General features: G+C 37.3%; 1 protein-coding gene across 1 annotated transcript; it reads right to left on the bottom strand.

Annotated features, from left to right (window-relative positions):
• Positions 1–233: 233 nt before the first annotated feature.
• On the bottom strand, positions 234–27,596 carry TMBIM4 (transmembrane BAX inhibitor motif containing 4). Its single transcript, XM_045789647.2, has 7 exons — positions 27,414–27,596; positions 13,046–13,154; positions 11,943–12,048; positions 9,469–9,502; positions 7,417–7,534; positions 1,042–1,087; positions 234–505 (listed from the first exon to the last, which is right to left on the bottom strand). The coding sequence occupies exons 1-7, from the start codon at positions 27,508–27,510 to the stop codon at positions 299–301; spliced, it is 717 nt and encodes a 238-aa protein (XP_045645603.1). The 5' UTR covers positions 27,511–27,596; the 3' UTR covers positions 234–298.
• Between the last annotated feature and the right edge of the window lie 233 nt (positions 27,597–27,829).

The raw sequence follows: 27,829 nt of genomic DNA, 5'->3' as shown, positions 1-27,829 counted from the left end.
TATCTCCTACCTGAGATTCTAAATCAAGGATTTAGAAATGAGATACCATAAAGAATAGTAAGATTTATATTATTAGCATATAATCTAGTAATTACATCATATATTTAATATATTTACATATAATCAGAATTATTATTATTATAATCACTTTTATACAATAGTAACACAGATATTACTATTATACTATATAATAGCTCAGAAGTACATAGCATATGAAGAAAGTCACAAAAGTATTTAATAGTTAATTATATCTCAAACTTTATTACTTAATGAATCAGTTTCCATATACTGCTTTCAATCACTTTTTCTGAACTGCTTCCAAAAACCGCAACAGGTGCAGGAATAGGTTGATGACATCCAAGTAGAGGCTGATGGCGGCTAATACATACTCTTCAGGTGACAGCCTATGCATCAGTGAGTGTGTGTCATAGATGATGAATCCACAGAAAAGAAGGGCTCCCACAGCAGCCAAGACCAACTCCATTGTTTGACTATAGAAAAATAACTATAGGCAAGAAATAAGTTTATATTTAAGAACTGTATTAAGAATACTTAAGTTACTCGCTCTTGAGTTACATACGCTATAAACATATTTCATAATGCTTTACAACTCGGAATGCAAATGTTAAAAGCAGAAAAAGGCAAGGCAGGTCCATCCTTTCTGCTGGATGAAAGGATGAATGGATGAATCAATGGATAGCCTCCTTTCTATCAAATTACCCACAACTTCAAACAATAGCATTCCAAATATAAATTATTTAAAAATGTATTTCTTTTTTAGAATTATATGTGCCACTGGGAGGTTACCAATTACAAGTGAGGGCCTCTTTCTCTATAATTTAAGTCATATGTTCATCTTTCTTTCGATTGATAATATTAACATAAGACCCTGATTTTTTAAGATAATTTTTTAATTATTCTATATATAAATGTTCCAGATAATTATAACTAAGTGTCCTATCATAAGAGTACTTCTTACAGCTTTTCAAGATTATTTATGGCCAGAATTATATTTCAAGTTACCATTTTAAAACAACTTACCTTCAAGATTCCTGACAAGCACAAAATCCACAAAACAGCGAACAGTCTATAAAAACAAAATATTAGTAATTTAAAATATTGTTCCTTTACCAGCTACATACACTGATGCAACATTTTCTGAAGAAATAAATCCATCCTGATATTTGCCAAAGAATAAGTAAAATAGGGACGCCTGGGTGGCTCAGTTGTTAAGCGTCTGCCTTTGGCTCAGGTCATGATCCCAGTGTGCTGGGATCAAGCCCCGCATCGGGCTCCCTGCTCAGCGGGAAGCCTGCTTCTCCCTCTCCCACTCCCCCTGCTCGTGTTCTCTCTCTCGCTGCCTCTCTCTCTCTCAAATAAATAAAATCTTTAAATCAAAATTTAAAAATTTTTAAAAGAATAAGTAAAATATAAGAGTTCATAAGTATACAATGAATACTGTTGAATACTCAGAAATTGGAAAAAAACCAGCCATCAACTCATTGGTTTTTATGGTGAACAAAACTAATTGAAAGTACTGTTTTTAATGTTTTCAATTTCAATTCGTGTTCAATTTCAATTCCAAAAGAAAATATTGATATAAGCAGAAATATCACTAGAAGCATTTAAAACAGAGACATATAAGACTTCTAGAAAATATATACATGAACAAATGAAACATAACTGCATTTTTAAACCAAATAACTATACCAAATTAGTCTGTGAACATGCATATCCATTAAAGTTCCCAATGTACTTCCTATTTTATTCTAATGTATTATAGAAATTAATATATGCAAATAATAAATTTGCCACTGCTATAATTTTATGAGTTACCATTCATACATATTATATATAATATATAGTTATAATATAAATATATGACAAAGGACATCAAAGCAGTCAGTCCTTTGTTATCAAATATGAGACTTATAAGCCCGAATACACATTTGCTGCTTCAGGGCACAAGGAAGTACTGGGGTCAAATTTACTGTCCCTCCTTAAATAAAAGCCACACAAAACCTACGACTGAACAGCAAGCAGCACAGCACAGCAATTCCTGACATAAGGGAAGCGAAGGAGGTATGCTCTGTAACTGACCCAGCTAGAAAGTGTTTCCAGACCACAGTGAGGTGACGAGAACCCATATGAAGCCCCCTAGTCTCCCTGAATTGAGATAGTGAGAATTCAGAGGTCAGAGAGGCCATGATGGCTAGAATTTGTGGAGCAAAGTTCCAGGAAGGAGAGAGCTATAAAGAGAGCTAGCTAGCTCTGGTGATATGCAGAGAATTCCCTTCAAGTCTTCAGCTGAGCACAGATCAATGCATACATATGAAGAAGGGACAAGGCTGGGGGAAGAAACACCATGGAGAAGCAGGCAGAACACTCCTCAAAGCCCACACAGGGCCAGGAATAGTTCACATTCACCCCAGCCAAAGTGGAAAGACCTCCTAAGACATGGGCTTTGAATAATTCTTAGAAAGGTGCTGTCTCAATAGTGCGGCCAAATTAGCCCTAACCTACACTCTGTTCTGGACCCACTTAACAAGTGCTTAAAGGCAAGCATCAAAAGGTTCAGACAGTTTCCAAGGAACTTAACAGCTTACTAGAAGAATAAAACCAAAATATTTAAAGGAAAACAACAACAAAAAAATTCACCACCCAACAATATAAAATTTACAATGACTTCAGCATCAAATAAAAAATAATAAAGGCATGCAAAAGAACCAGGAAATATGACCTATAACAATGAGAAGAATTAATCAATAGAAACAAATTCAGAAGTGACACAATGATAGAATTAGTAAACAATGACATTAAAAAAATATATTCCATATGTTCAAGAAGGTAGAGGGATGCATCACTATGAGAAGAGAAATGGAAGACATATATTTTTAAAAGACACAAACTAAGCTAAATTTCCACAAATGAAAAATATATTATGTCAAATGGGAAATATTCTGGTTGGAATTAATAGCAGATTATAGACATCAAGAAGAAAAGATGATCAAACTGAAAATAGAAACAGAAACTAACCAAAATGAATCACAGACAGAAAACTGGGGGGAAAAAACCTGAACATCCCTGAACTACAGGACAACATCAAGAAGCCTAACATATATGCTGAAGTCTCACCACAGAGGAGAAAGAAGGGGATACATAAAAATGTTTGAAGAAACAATTCCTGAAAATGTTCCAAGTTTGATGAAAACTTTAAACTGATAAATCTAAGGACAAGAAACATGAAAAAACCACACCAAGGAATATCATAATCAAATTACTAAAAATGTTAATTCAATAACTGAAAATTACTGAGAAAATATGAAAAGCAGCTGGAGGATAAAAGACATTATGTACAGAGAACAAAGATAAAGACAAAAGACTTCTTGTCAGAAAATACATGAACCAGAATACTATGGAGTGACATCTTTAAAATACTGAAAATAGAAAAAGAAAAAACAAAAACAAAAAACCTAGAATCCTACACTCAGCAAAAATAACATTCAAAAACCAAGGTGAAATAAAGATTTTTTTCAGACATGCAATAGCTGAGATCAAGAGACCAGTACTATAAGAAATACTGAAAGGGGACACCTGGGTAACTCAGTTGGTAAGTGTCTGACTCTTGGTTTTGGCTGAAGTCATGATCTCAGGGTCATGAGATAGAGCTTCCGGGCGGGCTCCTCACTGAGCATGGAACCTGCTTAAGATGCTCTCTCTCCCTCTTCCTCTGCCCCTTACCCCCTGCTTGTGGGCACATGTGCTCCCTCTCTCTCTCTCTCTAAAATAAATAAATAAAATCTTTTAAAAAACAAAGTAAGAAATATTAAAAGGAAATTGCTCAGGCAGAAGGGAAATAGAAGATGGAAATTTGGGTTGACACAAGAAATGGAGAACAGAAATGACAAAGATGTGGGTGAACATAAAAGACTTCATCGATTTTTAAATCTCTTTAAAGGATAATTTAATGTTTAGAACAAAAATAATAGTATATTATGAGGTGTATAACATGTGGAACTAAAAGTTATAGCAACAATAGCACAAAGGTAGGGGAGAGGAGATGTAGCTATGTTCTACAGGAAATGCTGTATTATTTAGAGATAGACTACGATGATGGAAAGATGTACACTGTAGGGGCGCCCGGCTGGCTCAGTCCTTAGAGCATGCAACTCTTGATCTCAGGGTCATAGGTTCAAGCCCCATGTTGCAGAGATTATTTAAATAAATAAATAAACTTAAAAAAAATCTGGAGTAGGAAGAAGGAAGGAAGGAAGCAGGCAGGCAGGCAGTATACTGTAAAACCTAGAGTAACCCCTATTAAAAGAGCTGTAGCTAATAACTAATAAAGGAGATAAATCAAATCAAATAATCCAAAGGGAGGAAAAGAGGCACAAAGAAAAGATGAGACAAACAGAAAGAAAACGAATGGCAAGATAGTAGGCTTAAACCCAACCAGATCAATAATCACATTAAATGTCAATGGTCTAAACACTCTAATTAATAGCAGAGATGGTCACATTGGATTTTTAAAAAAAAGCAAGAGCCAACCATATGCTGCCTATAAGAAAACTATTTTTAACTATAAAGCTGCAAAGAAGCTAAAAATAAAAGGATGGAAAATGATACACCATGTTAACACAATCAAAAGACAGCTGGCGTAGCTAGATTAATGAAGTAGGCTTTAGGGCACAAATATTACCAGAGATAACTACTTCAAAATGATAAAGGAGTCTTCAGGAGGACATGACAGTCCTAAATGTTTATGCATCTAAAAATAGAACTTCAAAATAACATGAAGCAAAACTTACAGAAATGGCACAAGAACCATAATTGTAGTTGGAGATTTTAATAACGCTTTGACATTAATTGATAGACTGAGCATGCAGAGAAGATTACAAAGTGTGCAGAACACTTAAACAATACTATCAACCAACTTGACGTCACTGGCATTCACCAAACACTCATCTAACAGCAGCAAAATATACATTCTAGTGCACAAAGAACATTTATTAAGTATCTAAAATGAATCTCACTAAATACCATGGGACGGAAATCATGCAAAATATGTTATTTAACAACAAAAAAATAGAATTAGAAATTAAGTATACATAGTATTATAATCCAGTGTGGTGAAATGAGGGCATGGTGAGACTCCAGCTCTCAATTCTCGTGCTGGAATGGCCACAAAATTTCTCTGGATGCATCGGGAATACCTAAGTTAGAATGAAGTATCATGCCACCATATAGTATAGACCCTCTAGGATTAAAGTGGACTCAGGACTTACTTTTCCATACTTAAACCTTAGGAAACTCCAAAGCTTCTGCCCCAAGGAATGTGGGAAAGGTGGTATGAAGAACTATAATGCATCTACGGTTTTACCCTACTCTCAGGCTAATAAGTTAGCCTGGTATAGTTTCATGGATGCCTGTAGAAGACATGAGATGCCCAGGTCTGAGATGAAGAAGTTTATCACAGCAATAGCAGTTGTTAGAGAACAAGCACAATAGATAGGTGTTGCGGGCACAAAGAAACGAGAGAGCTAGTAGAAGGCTTAAGAAAGAAAGTCAGACATTGGCATTGAAGATTTCTTCAGTGGAACAATCTCTAGTGGCAACAAGGTCCCCAGTGTAGTCATGGCAGGGAAATGAAAAGTTGCTGAAGAGGTCCAGAGACACTGAGAAGCTAAGGTGATAGATGGGCCTACCATATGGTTCAATGCTAAAGTCTTTAAAGAATGACGAAGGCTTGGGGCACCTGGCTGGCTCAGCCAGTAGAGCATGTGACTCTTGATCTTGGGTTGTGAGTTCAAGCCCCACGCTGGGTGCAGAGGTTACCTAAAAATTAAAAAAAAAAAAAAAAAAAAAAAAGAGGGAGGCTTGAACAAAGGGAATCAGTGGCAGTAATGAGGAAGACTGGGAAATGGATACCCAGATACTCAAATGTTTTTTCAGCTGAGGGGTGCCTGGGTGGCACAGCGGTTAAGCGTCTGCCTTCGGCTCAGGGCGTGATCCCGGCGTTATGGGATCGAGCCCCACATCAGGCTCCTCTGCTATGAGCCTGCTTCTTCCTCTCCCACTCCCCCTGCTTGTGTTCCCTCTCTCGCTGGCTGTCTCTACCTCTGTCGAATAAATAAATAAAATCTTTAAAAAAAAAAGTGTTTTTTCAGCTGAAATAAGGAAGAAGAAAGAATACATTATGAAGAGGCTGAAATATAGGGAAGACTGTTTACCAGAATGGGATTTCTAGAGACTATACTAGAATGGATGGGGAGGAGAGGTGCACTTGGGAGACTGGGATGGGAAGAAGCGAACAGCAAATCTTTCATCATATATACCACACGAATCTGTATCCCCTCCAAAACACAAAGAGCAGGAAGCGAGAAAAAATGTTGCCTCTCCTGAAATCACACCCCATTCTAATACAACTAGTTAAGCACCTTGCACAACTGTCAGTGTTGGTTGACCAATTATATTATATCCCCATAGAGATTTCTGGTAATCCGAATTACAGGGGGAAAGGGGGGGATGAAAGAATGTTTTGCAAGAGCTTTTGTAAATTCTTAGTGTTGTAACAGGAAAAAGAACAGAAGACGTTGATGATGTGTCAACAAGAAGCCACTGTGAGTTTAGAAAAGAGTATATACATTCCTACCAGGGGAGAGCAACACTGTACCACTATCCTAATATAAAAAGTATCATTCCATATATTTAGTAGTTTGAAGAAGAATACAGCTTAATCTACATAGGTCAAAAAGTTTTTAAAGTTCATGCAGATATCACCAACACCTGGGTCATTTACCTTGTTTCTGCCACGAAGAAGTGGATGGTCTTGGTAACGTTTATGTTAAGACAAAGACCTAAATACTGTAGGTAAGTTCCATAACATTCATAGAGCATACAAGCCTAGCCTCTCTAGAAAACTGGGGGGGGGGGGGGGTGGTATTCCCCTTCCCTTTCAATATAGAGCGGAAGCAAATGACTCAAAGCCACTTTCCATCTCCTTCTATGTTCTGGAAGAGTAGAGCCTGGCTTTAGTACTTAGAGAGATGTCCTCTCATCACCCTCCATTTTATTTATTTATTTTTTTAAAAAAAGATTTACTTATTTGAGAGAGAGCACGCAAGAGTGAGAGAGACCACACGCCAGTGGGGGGAGGGGGAGAGGGAGAAAGAGTGAATCCCAAGCAGACTCCCCACTGAGCACAGAGCCCCACTCGGGGAGCCATCTCAGGACCCATGAGTTCATGACCTGAGCCAATATCACCAGTTGCACATTTAACCCACTAAGCCACACAGGTGCCCCTCATCACCCTTCATTTTAAAAGACAATATCCAAGCTAAAGGTATAGCACTTCTCTTAAGATGACCTATAATGTAAAAGATATTTATCTATCATAGCCATGAATATGCAACTTACCCTGCTCCAAATTTGCTGAAGTCTCTCTTAGATTGTAGAGTATATCCAGTCAAACCAAGAAATACAGCAGTAGTCAGTATAAATGCTTGCAGAATAATATATACATCATAGAAAGTAACTGTAAAATTAAAAAACACTGATGAAAATGCATTTAAACATACTCTATACAAAACAGCTTTTTTCCCCTGGCATTTAACAGAAATGCTATATTTTCTCCTTGCCAATAAAAATAATTATGAAAAGATTCTTTATTCAGCCTTTAATACTGGTACAGTAAAACCACACCCACACGGCAATAAATAGTCACTCATACAAAATAAGGTGGTCACCTCATTATGAAGCTAAAGAAATGACTGGAAAGATATGACACAGCTAGCAGGTTTGGAGTTTGAAGGATATGGTAGAATGACTTTCACCTATCTCTGTCCCAGCTTAGTTTTATCACCATCTGTGGTGATTGTTCTTATGACTTAAATATCAATAGGGACGACTCTGGGTCCTATGGCTGGCTGGAATTTCTGCGCAGTAGCAGCAAGTCTAGCAATCACCTGGTTAGCTGCATACCCAGTTCATCAGTCCAATCAAAGACACTAGGCAAGAAAAATATTGGGACCGTCTGGGGTTGTCTGCCATTCACGAACCCGGCAGAGAACAGGAACCAACCACTAATTGCTTTATACCCCAAAATGCATACAATGAATATAGAATTGGGGGTTTCCGGAATACATACCAAATTCCCTTTTGAAATTTTAGAATGAACACCTAGACTGACTGTGCCTATTGCAATTGTAATACAACTGCTTAGCATTTTAACAAAACACTGAATCCTAACCCATTTAAAGGAAGTTAAGTGCTTTGAACCCCAAACCATTTAAGTAATTTTTAATTTTTCGACAATTAATTTCTATTCCTAAATACTACATTATTGGAATTTCGCTATTTCTATCACTACAGTTTTAGGAAGGTGAATGCAGAAATGAAAAAACCACAAGATTATTTTGCTTCTTGTCAACAATTTCAGTGTAAGATTAGGTGGAAAGGATATTATAATTAATAAGGAAAATAATGTTCTCAGATTATCCAATCTATGTATTTCTACCCCGATTCCAATAACTCTGAAATAGATCTCCCATCTCTATCTGTTACAAATGGTGGGAGCCAAGGAGGACAGAGATGGGCTTGATAATAACATTGACAGACAGTAACATTAATAATAAGGAAATATTAGTAATACTTTCTTTCTATGTTGAGAAATTTCAATGTTATTTAATAGTTATTATTACTTATATTATGATTCCTTTACAAAAGGGAGAAGTGAATTACTGAACAATATATAGATTCAATAAAACTGGCATAGAAAGGTTAAAAGCAGTAATGACAAAAGGAAAAGATAAATATATCAAACATAATTAAAATTTCTGTTATTGACAGTAATAGTTCATTCTAACCTTTTTTGTACCCCATGTTGATCATTTTGAGACAATCTAAATTTTTATTGTTAATAAGTCATGAAATTTTTTACTTGAGGCAATACATACAGTACATCAAATAATTATAACAGATACTTCTTTTCAAATATATTTTTAACATCAATCATAAAGCAGAAATTACCAAGTTTTTTGTGGGGCCATTTGATGAAATATGAGGCTATAATAATAAAACACAGTTCAGTGCAGCAACTTGAGAGGCTCGGCTCATGTGATGATAGTACATGGCTCAAAATATATTTTATCAGTTCCTCTAAGATCCCTCTAAATTAGGGGGGAAAGATTAGCTACAGTTGTCTTGTTTTTATAAATGGATAAACACACATGAATATTATCCTCGTTCCTATTGTTTTCCTAACTCTCTTCCACTTCCTCGAAGCTTAGTTGACCTACGTAAAGTATAAACATTTAATTTTGCTTATATTTTACGAATTCTTCATCCTACGCTATATATTTGAAATATGACATCCCATGATGTTAAGCTTTAGTCCCAAACACCTTTTAACTCAAAAGATTTATCTACATTAAAAAGTTACTGTAACATAGAAGCACAATTATGACTTACCAACAAAGGCCACAGTCAGAGCTTCGAATAGTGTCTAAAAAAAGAAACTAAAATTACATAAATGCACATAAAATTTACCCTATGTCACGTATGTGTTCTAATTTCTAAGAGTTCCATGTGATTCCATATGTATGATCTCATTTTAGCTTCAGAATAGCCTTGTGAATTATATGGGACACATGATAAGCCTACCATAATGAAAACGAGACCTCACTGTATTGAGTGAGAAGATTTAGATCCTAATAGTGATCCTATTACTCTTCAACTAGATTTTTTTATATTTGTAACAGGAAGATACAGAAATAGTATGGGAAATTCCATTTTTCTCACTCTCTGTAAGTAAAAATGAAATTGCAAATGACATGCACATTCATAAAACTTCAGTATCACACACAAACACAGGAAGAATAAAATATTTATGTAGCACTTTAGTGTGGCAGTCCTGAAACTGTCTCCCAGTATTCATTCTCTCTTTCTTTCCTAGTAACAGAGTTTTTACCTGGACACATAGCTGATCAGATTAAACATTACATTTCTCAGCCTCTCTTGTAGCTAGGTCGGGTCATAGGACTTTATTCGAGCCAAAAGAACTTGAGTGGAGAGGTGTACAATAACTAAAAGCAAAGGGGCTTGCTCTCCCTTTTCTCTTCTCATTTTTTTAAATAACTGGATGGAATGTGGATATGGTGGTGAGCTCTCTTATGCCACACAATACTTCGGGTACTTGAACCACAGCAGGTGCGTGGGCCCCTGACAACTTCACTACACAGTCACGCAGATTTTTACATGAAAGAGATGTAAACCATCTTGTTTCACGCATGTCCCATGTAGCTGAACTCATATCCTAAATAAAATATCTTTAAAAATAAATAAATAAATAAATAAATAAATAAATAAATAAATGCTTACTCTATTTAGATTTTAACAACTATCTGATAGGGCATATCACAAAGGCAAAGCCAGAAGTAACGTCAGTGGCTATATACACATACTCTTGGTAGAAGGACTCCTTATAACTCTCCCCACCTGAAATCAAGAAACCTATCAGAACTACAGCAAAAATGGCATTAGAAATTGTACATAGGGGCGCCTGGGTGGCACAGCGGTTAAGCGTCTGCCTTCGGCTCAGGGCATGATCCCAGCGTTATGGGATCGAGCCCCACATCAGGCTTCTCCGCTATGAGCCTTCTTCTTCCTCTCCCACTCCCCCTGCTTGTGTTCCCTCTCTAGCTGGCTGTCTCTATCTCTGTCGAATAAATAAATAAAATCTTTAAAAAAAAAAAAAAGAAATTGTACATAGATGTGGAGACAATGAAGGCACCAACTGCCACATTTTGTTATAATGTTGTTGGCAGTGTCAGGGAAGTAGTAGCAAAAGATGATAGAAATATTTTTTCTGGAAAATATGATTAAATCTCATTCTTGATATTTGTGACATGATTTTAGGTAAGAAATCCTACCCCAAGGAAAGAGGAGAGTATGAACAGGAGAAAAGATAATACTAGGAAAACATAACACCACCCCAAAATAGTACTCAGGAAACATAAGAACCTAAGATTTAAATGAATAAACTTTCCTATAATTGAAATTTCCAAAGTCATGAGCTTTTCTTTCAAAATATTAACATAAACTTGTTACCAGAATTCACAAACTTTCTTTAGTTTAAAGCAGTTGAATCTGATAAATAGCATTTTCACACTTATTTGACTATAAATATTATTACTAGTTTGAAATGTTTTGAAGTCAATTTTTGATTAGAACCCAAAGTCATACTGGATAAGAGAACAAGAAAAATAATTTAAGAAACATATACCTTGAGCCTTACCAACTTATTCTGGTCATATTATAGGTTTGGGTTTTTACAGGTAGTAGTTTGGGTTTTCATTTTCACAAACATCTAAACAAACATGACCTAAAGGTAAGTTCCCCACTTACGATTTTGAAACATATTAGTAGTGCACATCAACTGAGAAAAGTGGTCCTTCAAAAGAACTGAGTACTAATATAAAAAATAACACTGAGGAGTTAATCATAAGAATTTTAATTTAAGGTCTATGAAATTAAGGCTATAATGTTTTCCCTAGAAAATCATAGAATATTAGGGGTCCAAAGTATCACAGAGATAATCTACTTTAATATGTTCCTTTTACATATGAGCAGACTTAGGTACAGAAAGGCTAACCACTCTGCCAAATGTCACATAAACAGAAAGTGGCAATGAGATTCCACTTCACTATTTTTCCCACTATACCATAATATTCACAGAAAAAAAAAGAAAAAAAAAACACAAACTCTGAAACTGACAGGTGTTAAAAATTCTAAAATCACTTGTAATTTCCTAAAATATCTGAATTTATTAAAAACATTAATTTTGTTCTGCTACTATTATATATGTATTTGCGTTTGATTAAATAAATAAAGTTAAAACACAGGAAAGTAAGTGTTAAAGTAACAGATATTGTCAAAATACTCACAAATCCAAAAAGCAGGTACAGGTTAAGGGGATGCTTATGTCTGTTTACAGTCAATGCTAAAATCAAACCCAAAGATCCAAGGGCAAACACCAAAATTAAGGCAGGACTGAAAAACAAAATTAAAAGCATTTTTAAGTTTAAAAACAGTATAAATAGTATTAACCAATTTAATAAAATTTCTCTATTTTATTTGTTTGTGAAGGTAAGAAAAGGAAATCTGGAAGGAACTACACCAAACTGTCAAAAGAAATGATTTTTCCATTCAGGGAATCTGAGGAGCGTGAGCCGGGGAGGAGAAGCAAGACAAAGAAAAGAGCCCACAATGAATGAGGAAGACTTTTCCTTTTTACCTCATGAACTTCAATCATATTTGAATAATTTTTGCAATTAGCATACTGTTTTTAACAGAAATACAATAAAGAATAGCTATTAGACAATAAGCTAATTTTATATACATTTACTATATAGCTGTAATCTAAATTAAAGAACTTTACCCCAAATAGCAAACTCATTTTTTTTGTAGGGGGAGGGATGACAGAAATTGTCTACCTCCAAGAAAATACTCATTCCTTATTTTTCCTTTAATATGCAAAATCTATATAGCTTTTAGCCAAGGAAATAACTATTTTGGAGGTCAGATCTTAAACAAATTAGGGATGAACCAGATGATGCTCCTTTTCTCAGTGAAATTTCTCAGTGAAATTATCCTTGTCATGAGCCAACACTAAGAAAAACTACACATACATTAATTAAGTACCTTTATTTTTCAAGCATTGTCTTGGGCTTTGGGCACTAGGCATGTGTAATAAAAGCAAAAAAATAAATTAATAAAACCTTAAAAAGCTGCATACAGTAAAGATTCTTAATACTATCTAAGGAGATGAAGGTTTAACCCTACAAAACTGTAAGCTAGAAAGTTCAGAGGTAAACACCATGTTGCAGAACATTTTCTCAAAATTCGTCTTATTTATAAGAGTTAATGATGAACCTTTTTTACATTCTAACCTCAGAAGGTAATAGAAAAAAAAAAAAAGAACTTTGCTTATAATACGGCCTTTAGAGCATAAGCAGCAGCTGAAAATGTTGCAGAATCATCACCTTACCTTTCATGTACAAATGTCCGTATAGACTCAAAGTATAAAAAAAAAGAAGCTGTCACTGTAGTTAAGAGAACTTGCAGAGAAAGGATGCTGTAGACTTTTCTTAGAAAGGCTGAAAAAGAAAAATAATTACACATGACTATTTTCTGAAGCATTTATCATAGAACAGCAAGATCAAATCTGTTCTTAGAAACATTAAATTGTTATATATAATCTTTAAATCTTAATACAAATAATGTAGTCTGTAACTTAAACTAAACAACAACAACAACACTTCCAAAGAAATCACAAATTGTAAATGATAACTATTCTTCAAGAAGCATGAGTTTAAATAAAATTAATAGCCCAGGGGCACCCAGGTGGCTCAGTCAGTTAAGCGTCTGCCTTTGGCTCAAGTCATGACCCCAGGGTCCTGGGACTGAGTCCCACATCGGGCTTCTTGCTCAGCAGGAAGCCTGCTTCTCCCTCTTCCTCTGCCTACTGCTCCCTCTGCTTGTGCTCTATCAAATAAATAAATAAAGTCTTTTTAAAAAAATTAATAGCCCATTATGAAAATGTTTTCAGCAATGGGGCACCTGGCTGGCTCTGTCAGTGGAGCATACAACTCCCGATCTCAATGTTGCTGAGTTCAAACCCCATGTTGGATGTAGAGCTTACTTAAAAAAAAAAAAAAAGGAAAAGGCAAAGAAAATGCTATCATCAAAATAAAAAGAAAGTATGAAACATATATCTGTACACAGCAACATACAACAAAGCAAAAGATTAAAAATAGAACATTTTTTTTAAAGATTTTATTTATTTGACACAGAGAGAGGCAGCGAGAGAAGGAGCACAAGCAGGGGGAGTGGGAGAGGGAGAAGCAGGCTTCCCACCAGGCAGGGAGCCCAATGCGGGGGCTCGATCCCAGAACGCTGGGATCATGACCTGAGCCGAATGCAGACGCTTAAGGACTGAGCCACCCAGGCACCCCTAAAAATAGAACATTTCTAAACAACAAATCTATCTTGAGACCAAAAACCAGGAAGAGAAAGCATATGGTTCAATAAAAATTTTTAAAAGAAATCTTAATTTCCAAGCAGTATAAAGGCTTCCTCAAAATGAAAACTTATCCCTAAAAGGCAAATAATATATAAACTTACTTTTACTCACCTGCTTTTATTTCTCACTTATAGTACATCTGCCTCTAGCTTCTTCTATACAATAAGAAATTCTTACTTTCAGCATATTTTATTAAAATCTATAAATCAACTCCAAGGTTTAATGATTAAAAAACTTATATACTAAGTCATCTGACATACACATGATATAAATACAGTGAACACACAACTCACCACCAGTTTCAGAAAAAAAAAAAACCATTGTTTCCACCTCCTCTATATACATATACTGATAATAACATCCTTCTCCCCTCACCCCCTTAGCTGCTAATCATCTTTCAAGATTCAGCCTTTCTCATTTCCCTAGTCTGAATTAAATGCTCCTTCTGTTCCAAGGGGCCCTAAACATACTTCTAATCACTTCATTTTATAATTAGTAAGCCTACTGGCCCTTTGTTCTCATTAAGCTATAAGGACTAAAAATCTCCCTAATATTAGAGAGCATGTCTCACTCATTTTTATACCCCAAACACCCAGCCAAGTGGATAGCACACAATACTTAGTATATTTTATTTGCTTTTAAATAATTTATACTGAATTTATGAAAGGTGAATTTTGCCACTCAATTGTATTACTCTAAAACAATAGTGGAGCCATGTGACTTTTGTAGAGCACTGACTGTGCTTAGGCAGGCAGTAAAAACATTGTTGAATGACTTTTACCCAACAAACAAGATGAAACATTGTCTCTTGCTTCTCATGACAATGCTCATACAATAAATATTCTCTTTGAAAAGAATTCCTACTAAAGACCTGGCTTCCCAAGTGAGAATGAAGTACTTTGATGGCATGTCAGCCAAATTACAAGTAATAAATATTCCATAAGAATAAAGGAATTTTCATAAATACCAAAGATTTAATCCTTAAAATGACCCCAAATTAAATCTTAATTAATGTTTCCTTCTGGTCCCTTTTCCAAAATATACAGTGAGTTTTTCCCGATGTCTTAAACAGGTTTTACTGAACATATAATTTAACCAATGACTCACAGTAACACTGATTATCGGTTGTATTTTGGCCTACATGCAGGTATATATCTTGAACGGAAAGGAGATAAATAGTGCTAATCTCCACAACAGATCTGTAACTTACTTTCTTAAAAAGGCCCTGCTGTCTGTGTGCTGTGGAAGGTCATTTCCACCTTTTTCACAAAAGCAGAGAAAAGCACATATTACTGTCATGGACAATGTTATCTGGGCTATCTTTCTGCAAATTTAATTACTAAACTAAAGGCCAAACTATTATTCCCTCAAGGGGTTTTCCAGAATGCCAAAACAACAACAACAACAACAACAACAAAAATATTATTTGATTTTCATCCCTATTATGTACCCCCCACAAAAAAATCATATTATTTAATTTTGATACCCTATTATGTACTTCACATACCTCAAACCCATTCCATATATTTTCTCAATTAAGCGGTGAAAGTTAACGTTAATTTTTACCATTTTCTGGAACTGTTCCATAGTTCAAAATAGTATATTTAAGGTTTATTCGTACATGGGTGTGTGTGCACAAGTGCATATGTAATAAAAGACTGGAAGGTAATAATGGTCTTCTCTGAGCAACATGACTGAAGATGATTTGCATGTTCACCTCCTTGCTAATCTGTGTTTTTTATATATCACCAATAAATATTTATTACTTTGTAATAGAAAAACATTTTAAAGAAACCTGTGCTAAGCTGGGGTACCTGGCTGGCTCGGTCAGTAGAGAATGCGACTCTTCATCTTGGCGGCTGTAAGTTCAAGCCCCATGTCGGGTACAGAGATTACTTAAAAATAAAATCTTTTTTTAAAAAAATTAAAGAATTTATTATGCTAAGCCAAAAAATTCATCATAAAAATAATCCTTATGCCAATATTCTAGATTTCTAGACCCTTTTAAAAAAGGACCTTAGGGGCGCCTAGGTGGGTCAGTCAGTTAAGCTTCTGACTCTGGATTTCATCTCAGGTCATGATCTCAGGGTTGTGAGATTGAGCCCCACATCAGGCTCTGCAGTCAGTGTGGGGTCTACTTGAAATTCTCCCTCTCCCTCTGCCCCTCCCCCCACTCATGCATGGGCACTCACTCTAAATAAATAAATCTTTAAAAATAAATAAAATAAAAACTAAAAAGCACTTTAAATCAAATCCAAAGAAAAAGCAACACTGGACACCCATTTTGAATAACTAATATAAAACGTGGCAAAGTCTATATATACTTAGCTCACAGAGAAAAATAAAAAAGCCGATAGGAAAAGAATATAAGCCAAACAGCAATTATCTTTCATTTTTTTTGAATCCTGATTTCTACCCCTTCTACTTTTACTTCTCCCTTTTCTACTCAAACTTAACATGGCCAAAGCAGCAACTCTTCATTTCTACCCAGATCTGTCCTTCTCCCAGTCTTCTCATCAGTAACCAGCACCAACATTCCCCACACCAAAAATGTGGACATCATCTCTGATTTGCCTCACTTCTCCCAATCCATTCACAACTATTGGAGCTTCTGCTCAGAAAGTACAACGCATCCACCTCTTTGGTCTCCGCTACCTCTCCAGTAACAGGCTGTAGGACCTCTCACCTACTACTAAAGTGGTCTTCTTATTGGTCTCCATGCTTCCACTCCTGTCCCACCTCTTGTCCCAATCCATCCTCCACGCAGCGGTCAGAGTCATCTTTTTATAAAATGAACCATGTCATGTGACTCCCTGCTTAAACACTTAGAATACAATTAAAAGCTTCTATGGGGCCTTTGAAAAGGCCCTACTTGATACACAACTTTTCCAACCTCATCTCACTCCACTCTTCCTTGGTTCACTAGCTTTACCCACACTAACTACCTCTCTGTTCCCCAAGCATGCCAACTCCTTCTTGCATCTGGGCCTTCGCCCTTGCTGTTTCCCCTGCCTGGAATGCCTTTACCTTTCTTTACAGGAATGGTGGTTTAAAACATCCACACTTTTTGACACTCCCTTCAAGGGACTGACTTCCGACAAAAAGAATATGGCAGAAGTGACAATGTGTGTTATTTCTAACACTGAGTCATAAAAGGCAATTTTTTATACCTCAGTTAAAAAAAAAAGTAATACAGCTACCTACTTGCTCTTTCTTAGAGGACTCACTCTAAGGCATTGTTTCTCAATCTTTTTTCACTGGGTACTTAAGGAGAGCCTTCTGGACATTATTTTCCTAATAGTCCTCCAATAAAATTTTAATGCCACATACTGTACATCTGTTTATGTATCATGGCTCTTTGGAAGGCTACAAACCATTGTAAAATCTGAGATTTTTTGCCTGCCACCTCAAGAACTAGTTTTCACCCTCTTGGAGGCCATTATTGGCCCCATTGAGAATGACTGCTATAGGAGAAGCCAGCTGCCAATGTTGTGAGGAAACTCAAGCAGTCCTATGGAAAGAACCATGCTGTGGGAAAGTGAGGTCTCTTGCCAACAGCCAGCGAGAAAAAGGTCTTTTGCTAATAGTGATGTGAGCGAGCCTTCTTGGAAGTATATCCTTCAGTTGACTTCAGCCCCAGCCAACAATTTGACTAGAACCTATGACAAATCCTGATCTAGAATCAGTAAAATGCCCGGCTCTTAAAAACTGATAAAAAAAAAAAAATGTGTATTCAAGCCACTACGTTTTGTGGTAATTTGTTACACAGCAATAGAAACCTCATTTAGATTTTGGTACCTGAAAGTGGGGTGCTGCCACACCAAAAACCTACAATATGGAAGAGGCTTTGGAATCAGGCAGTGGGTGGAAGATGGCAGGTCTCTGAGGTAAAAGCTCAAAAAACCTTGAAGAAACTACTTATAGAAGGATGATACCTTTGAGGAGACTGTGGGTCACAGCTTAAAGGAAAGTGAGGAAAACCTTATTGGAAACTAGAGGTAAGGGGCGCCTGGATGGCACAGTTGCACAGTCGTTAAGCGTCTGCTTTCAGCTCAGGGGGTGATCCCGGTGTTCTGGGATCAAACCCCACATCAGGCTCCTCCGCTAGGAGCCTGCTTCTTCCTCTCACACTCCCCCTGCTTGTGCTCCCTCTCTTGCTGGCTGTCTCTCTCTGTCAAATAAATAAATCTTAAAAAAAAAAAAAAAGGAAACTGGAGGTAAGTAAGAAAATCCTTGTTTTATACCGGCAAAAAAAATTTAGCAACACTGTCACCTGTGGGAACATGGAAAGTAGAAAATGTACCTAACAAAGTGTGGGATCAAACTAAGATTTCCAGACAAAGTACTGAAGGTATTGCTGGCCTCTTGCTGCTTATACTAAAATACAAGAGGAGAGACAGAGGATGTGACTGTAAAATCCTTTGTTAAAAACTCACAAATATCCAGTTTTGCACCTCTGACAAACCATTCAAACAATAGGGCTTCTGAGAAGCTTGAGGAAATCGTCACTCCACTAAGCTCACTCTAAGACATTTCTGGGTGTGGCTTATATCTAATGGAGTGAACCATTAAGAACCACAGGAAACCCACAAGTTTTCTGAAGAATTTTATTGGAAAAAATACTACCACATTATGCCTGTCTTACCACTGGACACTGGGTGTGTGGGTACAGATTAATTTGTCTCTTTCGTTCCAAAGTCTTCAAGAGGAAATATTCTCAGACGATATACTTAAGGAACTATACCCAAGAGCCCTCATCCTACATCTGAAATTGATTTAGATGACAAAATTCTAGATTTTGCAGTGATGCTATACTGGAATAAGACTTTTAGAGGTATTAGCTTGCAAGTGGAAAACAGAAAAATTTGTGACCAGAGGAAAGACTGTGGTAGTTTAAAACATGCCTACCCATTATTTGACACTTACCTTCAAAAGCTGGAGCCAAAATCCCCTCCCCTGGAGTGTGGACTAGACTTAGTGACTTGCTTCAAATGAATACAATAAGGGAGATGTGATGGTGTGTGATTACCATGACTAGTTCATTAAAGACACCGTGGCTTCCTCATTGCTCTCTAATGGATCACTTGCTCTGGGGGAAGCCTGGTTCCATGCCATGGGGACACATAAGCAGCCTATGAAGGTCATGTGGCAAAGAACTGAGAGGCCTTCTGTCAACATCCACAGGAGTAAGATTTCCGGGAAGATCCTCCAGCCCAGTCACACCTTCAGCTGACTGCAGCCACAGTTCCCATCTTGAGTAGAATCTCATGAGCCAGAACCAAGCCAAACCACGCCCAGATTCCTGACTCTCAGAAACTGTGTGAGATAATAACTATGTGATGTTCTAAAATACTAAATTTGAGAGTAATTTTTAATAAAACAATAGATAATTAATGAACGTAGCTAGCTGCTTCTCATACATCACAACTGCCATCTTCTTTAAGAGCTCTTTCCCTGACCGTTCCTTAACTAAAACTGCTGCCACTCGAAACCTTAGTGTCTATTCCATCACTGTTTCTTTTCTTTGGAGAACTTATCAAAGTCAATAATCTATTTATTTCTTTAGGGTCTGTCTCCCCAGCTCCCCCATCCAAATTACAATTCATGAAGACTGAAATGTTGTCTGGTCACTACTATATCCTTAATATCAGTATAAGTCCCAATAGTTTTGTAAATAAAGGAAAATGCTCGCCTTTGTTTACAAAGCTAAAGAAATGCAAATTAGAACAAGGCAAAATTTTTTACCTACGAGGAGAATCAGCAAACTAAGGCTCATGGGCTAAATGCAACCCACCACCTGATTTTGTAAGTAAAGTTTTATTGGGCACCACCATGCTTTCCCATGTATGTTATCATCTACAGTTGCTTTTGCACTACAAAGGCAGAGTTGAGTAGCTGCAACAGATGCCTCAAGGTCCCAGAAAGCTGAAAACATTTACCATTTGGTTATTTGTAGAAAATGTTTGCCAACCCGATCCAACAGACTGTTAAATATTAAAGAGTATGATGATATTCTGTGTTGGTGAGGGTGCAAAAAAGGTACCCTCATATATTGTTTGCTAAGAGTCAATAGGTACAATCTCTTTGGAGGGTAGCTGATGACATCAATCACATTTAAAATGCACATACTCTTTAGACCCAATAGTTTCACTTCTAAGAATTTATCCTAGAGCAATATTTGAAGAAATTCACAAAGATATGGGGGGATTTTCCCTAGAGCACTATTTGAAGAAATAAAAAAGTAACAGCCTAAATATCTACCAAGAGGAGATGATTAAATAAATTACAGTACATACATACTATAAAAGACCACTGTGGTTACAAAGAATATAATAAAGCTATAAGTACTGCTATTTTTTAAATAAAAAATTATAAGTAAAAATACAAAGTTGCAGTAATGTATAATATAATCCCATAGATTATAATGTTGTGTTTCTGAGTCTATAAAATAGTATGTTTTAGTTGTTTCACTAATATACATACAGCTAAAATAGACTAGCTTAATAGACTATTGTATGTTAGATATATATTACAACTACTTATATAAACTGGGTTAATTGGTACTGTAAAGAGCTCAAGATAGAGACTTTACTCAGAACTTCGTTCTCACATAACTTGTCTGTAGCTTCATGATTTGTGTTTTCCACCAATGAGCCATGACATTTTAGATGTAATATTCCAAAAGTATTTCCCCAAAAACCTACATATTACATTTTTAAAGGAACCTCTTTTCACTGCATCTAAAGGCAATGAAAAAGTAAAAGTTTTGAAGTCACAGTTGTTTTCCTGAAGGCATTAAGTTAGCCAACTTAACCTGCTTTAAAAAAAAAAAAAAAAAAAGGAAAAAAGAGCTTAATTTGCTTTAAAAGTGGGCGGGGGATAGATTTTTGTTTTACCATTTATTTAGTAAAGAACCAGAGACAGATGAGAACCAGTTTTTTAATACGGATGTAGTCAGCTTAATTACCAGCCATTCAATTATCAGAGCTCCTAAGTAAAATGTTCCTGCATAATTTAAATATTCATGAATTATTGAGTTTCTGGTATTTTGATCAGCATTGTTATAGTGAAGTGAGACATATACGGAGGTAAATCAAGCATAAGGCAAATTATTTCTTTAAAAACAGTCTACATATGCAGACAGGTAGAAAGAACATTCACCTAGGGATTATGAAACCTGGTTTCTAGTTCCCCAGCCTCACTGAAAGAACTATGCTATTTTAGACAAGTGTTTTTAAACTTAGTTTTCTGTAAAACATATGTGTATATTATGTTAGGGATTGTAATTCCGGAGAAAATAACAATATTGTTATTACAAATTTTTTTCAGCATTTATATATCCAAACCCAAACCTCCACTGGGATTCTACTTCCTCCTTGAAGCTTTCCTAGATTACTCTGGTTCACACACTCTCACTTCCTGCCCTAAATTCCCTCCACACTCGGCACTTTAGAATTTCATTAAGTTGCTTCACAGATTAGTTTGACCACTGGCCAACCCAACTAATGCCTTAAGGACAGCAACTGAGACTTTCAAAACTTTTATTTCCTCACTACTTTTACATTCAATAAAAAGGGTTGCTTTTTTCAAAATGTAGTTTTAAAAAATGTAGTCTATCTACTAACTGTATATTAATGATTCAAATTTTTCCTTAATGGCAGTATCCTAACTCAGTAAGATTTCTCTAATAAATGCCTTCTATTCACACATCTAATACTACCTCCACAGAAATGTAACTTGCTGCATAAGCTGCCATTTTCTATCCCTGTCCTTCCCTGAAGTAACTGATTCTCTTTATCACCTTTGGGATCAGCAGAGACCCTCATTTTCCCTGGTATCTATGAGATAGCCAGGAGTTCTAATCCACTCTCTGTTCTTGCAATAACAGTTCTTAGTTACTCTAATGTATCACTTTATAGATGAATGGAATCTGACAGTGCCTTATTGGTTTAAACAAACATATAGTAAAAAGCTGAGTTTGAAAACCAATCCTCCACAAACAATCCCAAAAAGCTGAAGAGGGGAGAATACTTCCAAATTCATTCTATAAACCAGCTTTACCCCAATATCAAAGCCAAAGACACTACAAGAAAAGAAAACTACAGACCAATATCCTTGATGAATACTGATGTGAAACTCCTCAACAAAATATTAGCAAGCAGAATTCATTAGCAGATTAAAAGGATCATACACCATGACCAAATGGGTTTTATTCCTGGAATGCAAGGATGGTTCATCATACAAAAATCAATCAGTAGAATACACCATATTAACAGAATGATGAAGGAAAAACACATGACATCTCAACTGATACAGAAAAAGCATTCGCCATTATTCAACAACCACTCATGATAAAAACACTCAATAAGCTAGGAATAGAAGGAAACTACCTGAACATAATAAAGGCTATTTATGACAAGCTCACAGCTAACATTATACTCAACAGTGAAAAAGTGAAAACTTTTCCTCTAAGATCAGGAACAAGTCAAAGATGTATGTTTTTGCCACTTCTATTCAACATAGTACTGGAAGTCCTAGCCAGAGCAAGTGGGCAAGCAAAAGAAATAAAAGGCATCCAAATTGGAAAGGAAAAAAAAGTGAAATTATATGTTCACACATGACATGATCTTACATGTGGAAGACCCTAAAGATTCCACAAGCTGTTAGAACAAATGAATTCAACAAAGTTGCAAGATACAAAATCAACATGCAAAAATCAGTTGCATTTTTACACACCAATAATGAGCAAGCCAAAAAGGATAAGAAAATAAAGAAAAAAAAATTTTCAGGGGCGCCTGGGTAGCGCAGTCGTTAAGCGTCTGCCTTCGGCTCAGGGTGTGATCCCAGCATTCCGGGATCGAGTCCTACATCGGGCTCCTCCGCTGGGAGCCTGCTTCTTCCTCTCCCACTCCCCTGCTGTGTTCCCTCTCTCGCTGGCTGTCTCTCTGTCACATAAATAAATAAAATCTTTAAAAAAAAGATTCCATTTACAATAGCATCAAAAAAAATGAAATACTTAGACATAAATCTAATCAAGAAGGCAAAAGACTTGTACTCTGAAAACTACAAAACACTGCTGAAAGACACATATAAATGACATCCAATGTTCACAGATTAAAAGATTTAATATTGTTAAAATGTCCAGACCACACACAAAAAGAGCTACAGATCTAACGCAATCCCTAATGAGGGACAGAAACAGATGAATGTTCACCTTTAGCCCAGAAAGCTGACCTATAGCCTGCACTGTTTTGATAAGGATCAAGTAAGCGCTGGTTGCTACATCCTTAAAGGGTCTCAAGACTGCCTGTACATCTCACTGCTAGTTAATACCTGAGCTGAGTGACAGTCAGTGGAGAAATCTTGAGAAAGCAGTTTTACAAGCAGAAATTCAAATAAAACATTTCTGATCTAATTCTCCCTACATGTCCCCTCCCCCCGAACAGGAAGCATATAACCACCAGCTTCATACTGCAAAAGTGCAGCTCTTTCTGCCCATGGGCCCTGTCCTTGTACTATAATAAAAGCACCTCTTTGCGCCAAAAAAATCTCAAGAATTCTTTCTTGACCATTTGCTCCCAACCCCACATCAATCCTTATCAAAATCCCTTTTTATCAAAAGCCTTTTTTTCAGAGATAGAAAAATGCATCCTATAATTCATTTGGAATTTCAAGGGACCCTGAACAGCCAAAATAATATTGATAAAGAATAACAAAATTTGAGGTCTCATATTTTCTGATTTCAAAACTTATTATAAAGCTACAGTAATCAAAATAGTGTGGTACTGACAAAAAGACAGACATACAGAACAACGGAATAGAAGACCAGAAATAAACCTTCGCATATATGGTCAAGTGATTTTCAACAAGAATGCCAACACCGATCAATAAAGGAAAGGACTGTCTCTTCAATAAATAGTGCTAGGAAAACTGGAGAGCCACATGCGAAAGAACCCTTAACTTACATCATATACACACATTAACTCAAAATAACTTCAAGGCCTAAACCTAAGACCTAAAACTATAAAAACCCCTAGAAAAAAACACAGGGGAAAAGCACAGGCAACAAAAGTAAAAATAGATAAAATGTCCTACATCAAAATTTAAAACTCTGTGCATCAAAGGGCACAATCAACATAGTGAAGGGGTGTCTGGGTGGCACAGCGGTTAAGCGTCTGCCTTCGGCTCAGGGTGTGATCCTGGCGTTATGGGATCAAGCCCCACATCAGGCTCCTCCGCTAGGAGCCTGCTTCTTCCTCTCCCAATCCCCCTGCTTGTGTTCCCTCTCTCGCTGGCTGTCTCTTTCTCTGTTGAATAAATAAATAAAATCTTTAAAAAAAAAAAAAAACAGTGAAAAGGCAACCTACAGAATGGGAGAAAATGTGTAAATCATATATATATAAGAGGTTAATATCTAGAATATATAAGGAATTCTTGCAATTCAATAACAAAAAAATAAATAACCCAATTAAAATATGGGCAAAGTCAAGAAATGAGAAGACAGACTAACAGAAAATATTTGCAAAGATGCATCTGATAAAAGGACTGTTATCCAAAATATACAAAGAACTCTTCACACTCAACAATAAGGAAATGAACAACTCACTTAAAAAGCAGGCAAAAGACCTGAACAGACACCTCACTGAACAAAATATACAAATAGTAAATAACATATGAAAAGATGCTCAGCATCATAGGTCATCAGGGAAATGCAAATTAAAATAATGAGATACCACTACCTACCTATCAGAATGCCCAAAATACAAAACCTGACACCACTAAATGATGAAAAGAACATGGAGCAACAGGAACTCTCATTCATTGCTGGTGGAATGCAAAATGGTATATAATGGTATATAATTTCCTGGGTGATAGGTGTGTCTTTGGTTCTACTGAGGTGACCCTACGTGAGCTCTTGGATGAGGGCTGGTCACCAGAAAGAACAAGCCATAAGTAAGTTTGGAATTTTCAGCCGTGCTGAAGTGGGGAGAAGGAAAAAGGCTGAAAATGGAGTTAATAATTGATCATGCTTAAGTGAGGAAGCCTCCATAAAACATTATGAGTGGGGGTTTAGAGAGCTTCCAGGTTGGTGAACACGTCCACATACTGGAAGGGTGACGCACCTCAACTCTATGCAGGCAGAAGCTCCTTCTCCCAGACCTCCCACTGTATCTCTCTTCATCTGGCTGTTGATCTGTAGCTTTTAATAAACTGGTAAATATAAATGTTACCTTGAGTTCTGTGACCTGCTCTGGTAAATTAATCAAATCCAAAAAGGGGGTCATGGGAACTTTCAATCTATACCCAAGTCTGACAAGTTATGGGTAACCTGGGGACCTATTACTTCCAACTGGCATCTGAAGTGGGGTGGGAGCAGTCTTATGGGACTGAGACCTTAACCTGTGGGATCTGATACTATGCACTAGGAGACAGCATCAGAATTGAATTAAATTGTAGGGCACAGAGCTGGTATCTTGGAGAACTGCCTGGTGTGGAAAAAAACCCACACTTTTGGTGACCACAAGTATCAAAACTGAAGTATCCTGTGTGAGTAGTCAAGGAGAAACACAGGGGGAAGAACTGGGTTCTTCCCCTACTCGGGGGGGAATACGTTTTTCACTAAAACAACTATGATCCAGCAATTCCACTTCTGAGTATCCAGACAAAACAACTGAAAGCAGGATCCCAAGGAGGTACTGTACACACATTTATAGCAGCATGATTCATACTGAGGTGTCTACAAGTAGATACACAAATGAACAAAACATGGTTTTGTCACACAATGAAAAATTATTCAGCCCTAAAAAGGAAAGTCTGACACATGCTACAAAATGGATACACCCTGGGGCGCCTGGGTGGCTCAGTCTGTTAAATGTCAGACTCTTGATTTTGGCTAGGGTCATGAATTCAGGGTTGTGAAATTCAGCCCTAAGATGAGCTCTGCGCTGGGCATGGAGCCTGCTTAAGATTCTCTCTCTCCCTCCCCCTCTGCCCCTCCCCTGCCTCCCTCTCTTAAAAAAAAAAGATACAACCTAAAAACATGCTAATTGAAATAAACCAGTCATAAAAAGGCACATACTGTATGATTCCACTTATATGAGGAATCTAGTGAGGCCACGTTCATAAAGCAGAAAGTAGAATGGTCACTGCCAAGCACTGGGAGAGGGGAAAACGGAGTTCTTTGATGGTACGGAGTTTCAGTTTTACAAGATTAAAAAGTCCTGGAGATTTGTTGCACAACAATGTATCTTAACACTACCGAACTGTACACTTAAATATGGTTAAGATGGTATATTTTTAATGAAACATGTTTCACCACAATTAAAAATTTAATTTAAAAAACTATGCTCATTTGCCAAAATCATTCCAAAATTCAATTCCAGAAATATAGATGCTAGGGATCAAGATTCTTAGTGCATCAGATCTTCATAATTCCTTTTCCAGAACAAGTTCCAGCCACTGGGATAGGATGAAAATATGGGACAACTTCTGTAATCAATTGGCTGAACTAGAACGGCCAATGAATTCCACTTACACGAAACTAAGCATTTTAAATTCAGTAAATACTGCATAATAACTTAAAACTAAAATTGCATTTTGATTGACCTCTAAAGCTTCCATTTCCAACAACTGCCTCAATTAATACTCAAACTCATGTTGAGTTCCAGGTCTTGTAGACACTATAAATAGTGAACAAGAACAGATATGGTCCCTGTCCTCACAGATCCTACAATCCAGAAAAGGGCTCAGACAAGTAAATAGAAACTTGAAACGCAATCACAACCCCTACACCAAAAACATGCAAGCAAATAACTGCATTCAGGTGTAAGTCACAATAATCACATAATAAACTTATTTTCACGTTAAAAAATAGCCCTTAATTTCTTTTAATATAAAGATGCCAAATTAAGGCTGTCGAGGTTTTCATGTCCCTTTCTACGCGGAGGAAGGCAGGATTAAAGCGGGCTGGGCTCCCGCTCAGGTTCCCGAACGCTCGGAGCGCACAGCTAGGTGACCACCACGGCTCCCCGGCTCCCCGGAGGCGCGCTCGCCCTGGGAGCGCTGGCGGAACCAAAGCGAGCGCTTCCCCCCACCTCCCGGGGGAGGGCGCTCTTCCGCATAGCCCGGGGAGCGGGGGCGGGGAGCGGGAAGCAGGGCTTCGCTCTGAACCTCTGGGGGACCCGCGCTCCGCCTGCGAGCCCAGCCCCGGGAGGAGCTGCCGGCGGAAGCTGAAAGCCACCCCCAGAGGCCAACAGCGCATCAGGCTCGGCGCAGGGCGGCCCGCAGAGACCGGGGCGGGGGGTAGGGGGGAGAGGGGGTAGGGGGAATGTACCCATTCGGATGTGCACACTGGCGGAGGCCACGCAGCTGCCATAGTTGAAATCGTCCTCGATGGAGGAGCAGGGGTAGCGGGGGTCGGGGTCGGCCATGTCGGCAGCAGCACCCCAGCGACCCCGCGGAGCTAGGGAAACGACTCGGACTCAACGGCCTTCAAGCCACTTCCGGGATGAAGCGATCCAGCCCCAACTAGCGGAGCGCAGCTCGCGCTCATCGATGCGCTCGCCTCAGTGCTTCCGTGAGGCTCAGAGGAAGGAGGTGGCTTCAGGTTGGGGTGGGAGAGAAAAGTGAATTACGTTCTCTGCGTCATGTGAAGTGACACTTCTCTCAGATTTTTCCTCAACAAGGTTTTTATTTTATTTTTTTAATGATTTTTTATTATATTATGTTAGTCACCATACAGTACATCCC

This window comes from Ursus americanus, chromosome 17 (genome assembly GCF_024610735.1).
Source record: "Ursus americanus isolate L20-20 chromosome 17, mUrsAme1.1.p, whole genome shotgun sequence".
NCBI classification, from domain to species: Eukaryota; Metazoa; Chordata; class Mammalia; order Carnivora; family Ursidae; genus Ursus; species Ursus americanus.
The sequence above is the reverse complement of the archived record's forward strand: the minus strand, read 5'-3'. Positions and strand labels throughout refer to the sequence as shown.

What these genes read in the sequence shown, in the direction of transcription:
- TMBIM4 (XM_045789647.2), bottom strand. Translation starts at nt 27,510, where the DNA reads ATGGCCGACCCCGACCCCCGCTACCCCTGCTCCTCCATCGAGGACGAT. An exon ending in TTCAGCAAATTTGGAGCAGG is followed by an intron (nt 1,088 to 7,416) that starts GTAAGTTGCATA and finishes TTGTTTTTATAG; the next exon opens with ACTGTTCGCTGTTTTGTGGA. An exon ending in GCTTGTCAGGAATCTTGAAG is followed by an intron (nt 506 to 1,041) that starts GTAAGTTGTTTT and finishes TCTTGCCTATAG; the next exon opens with TTATTTTTCTATAGTCAAAC.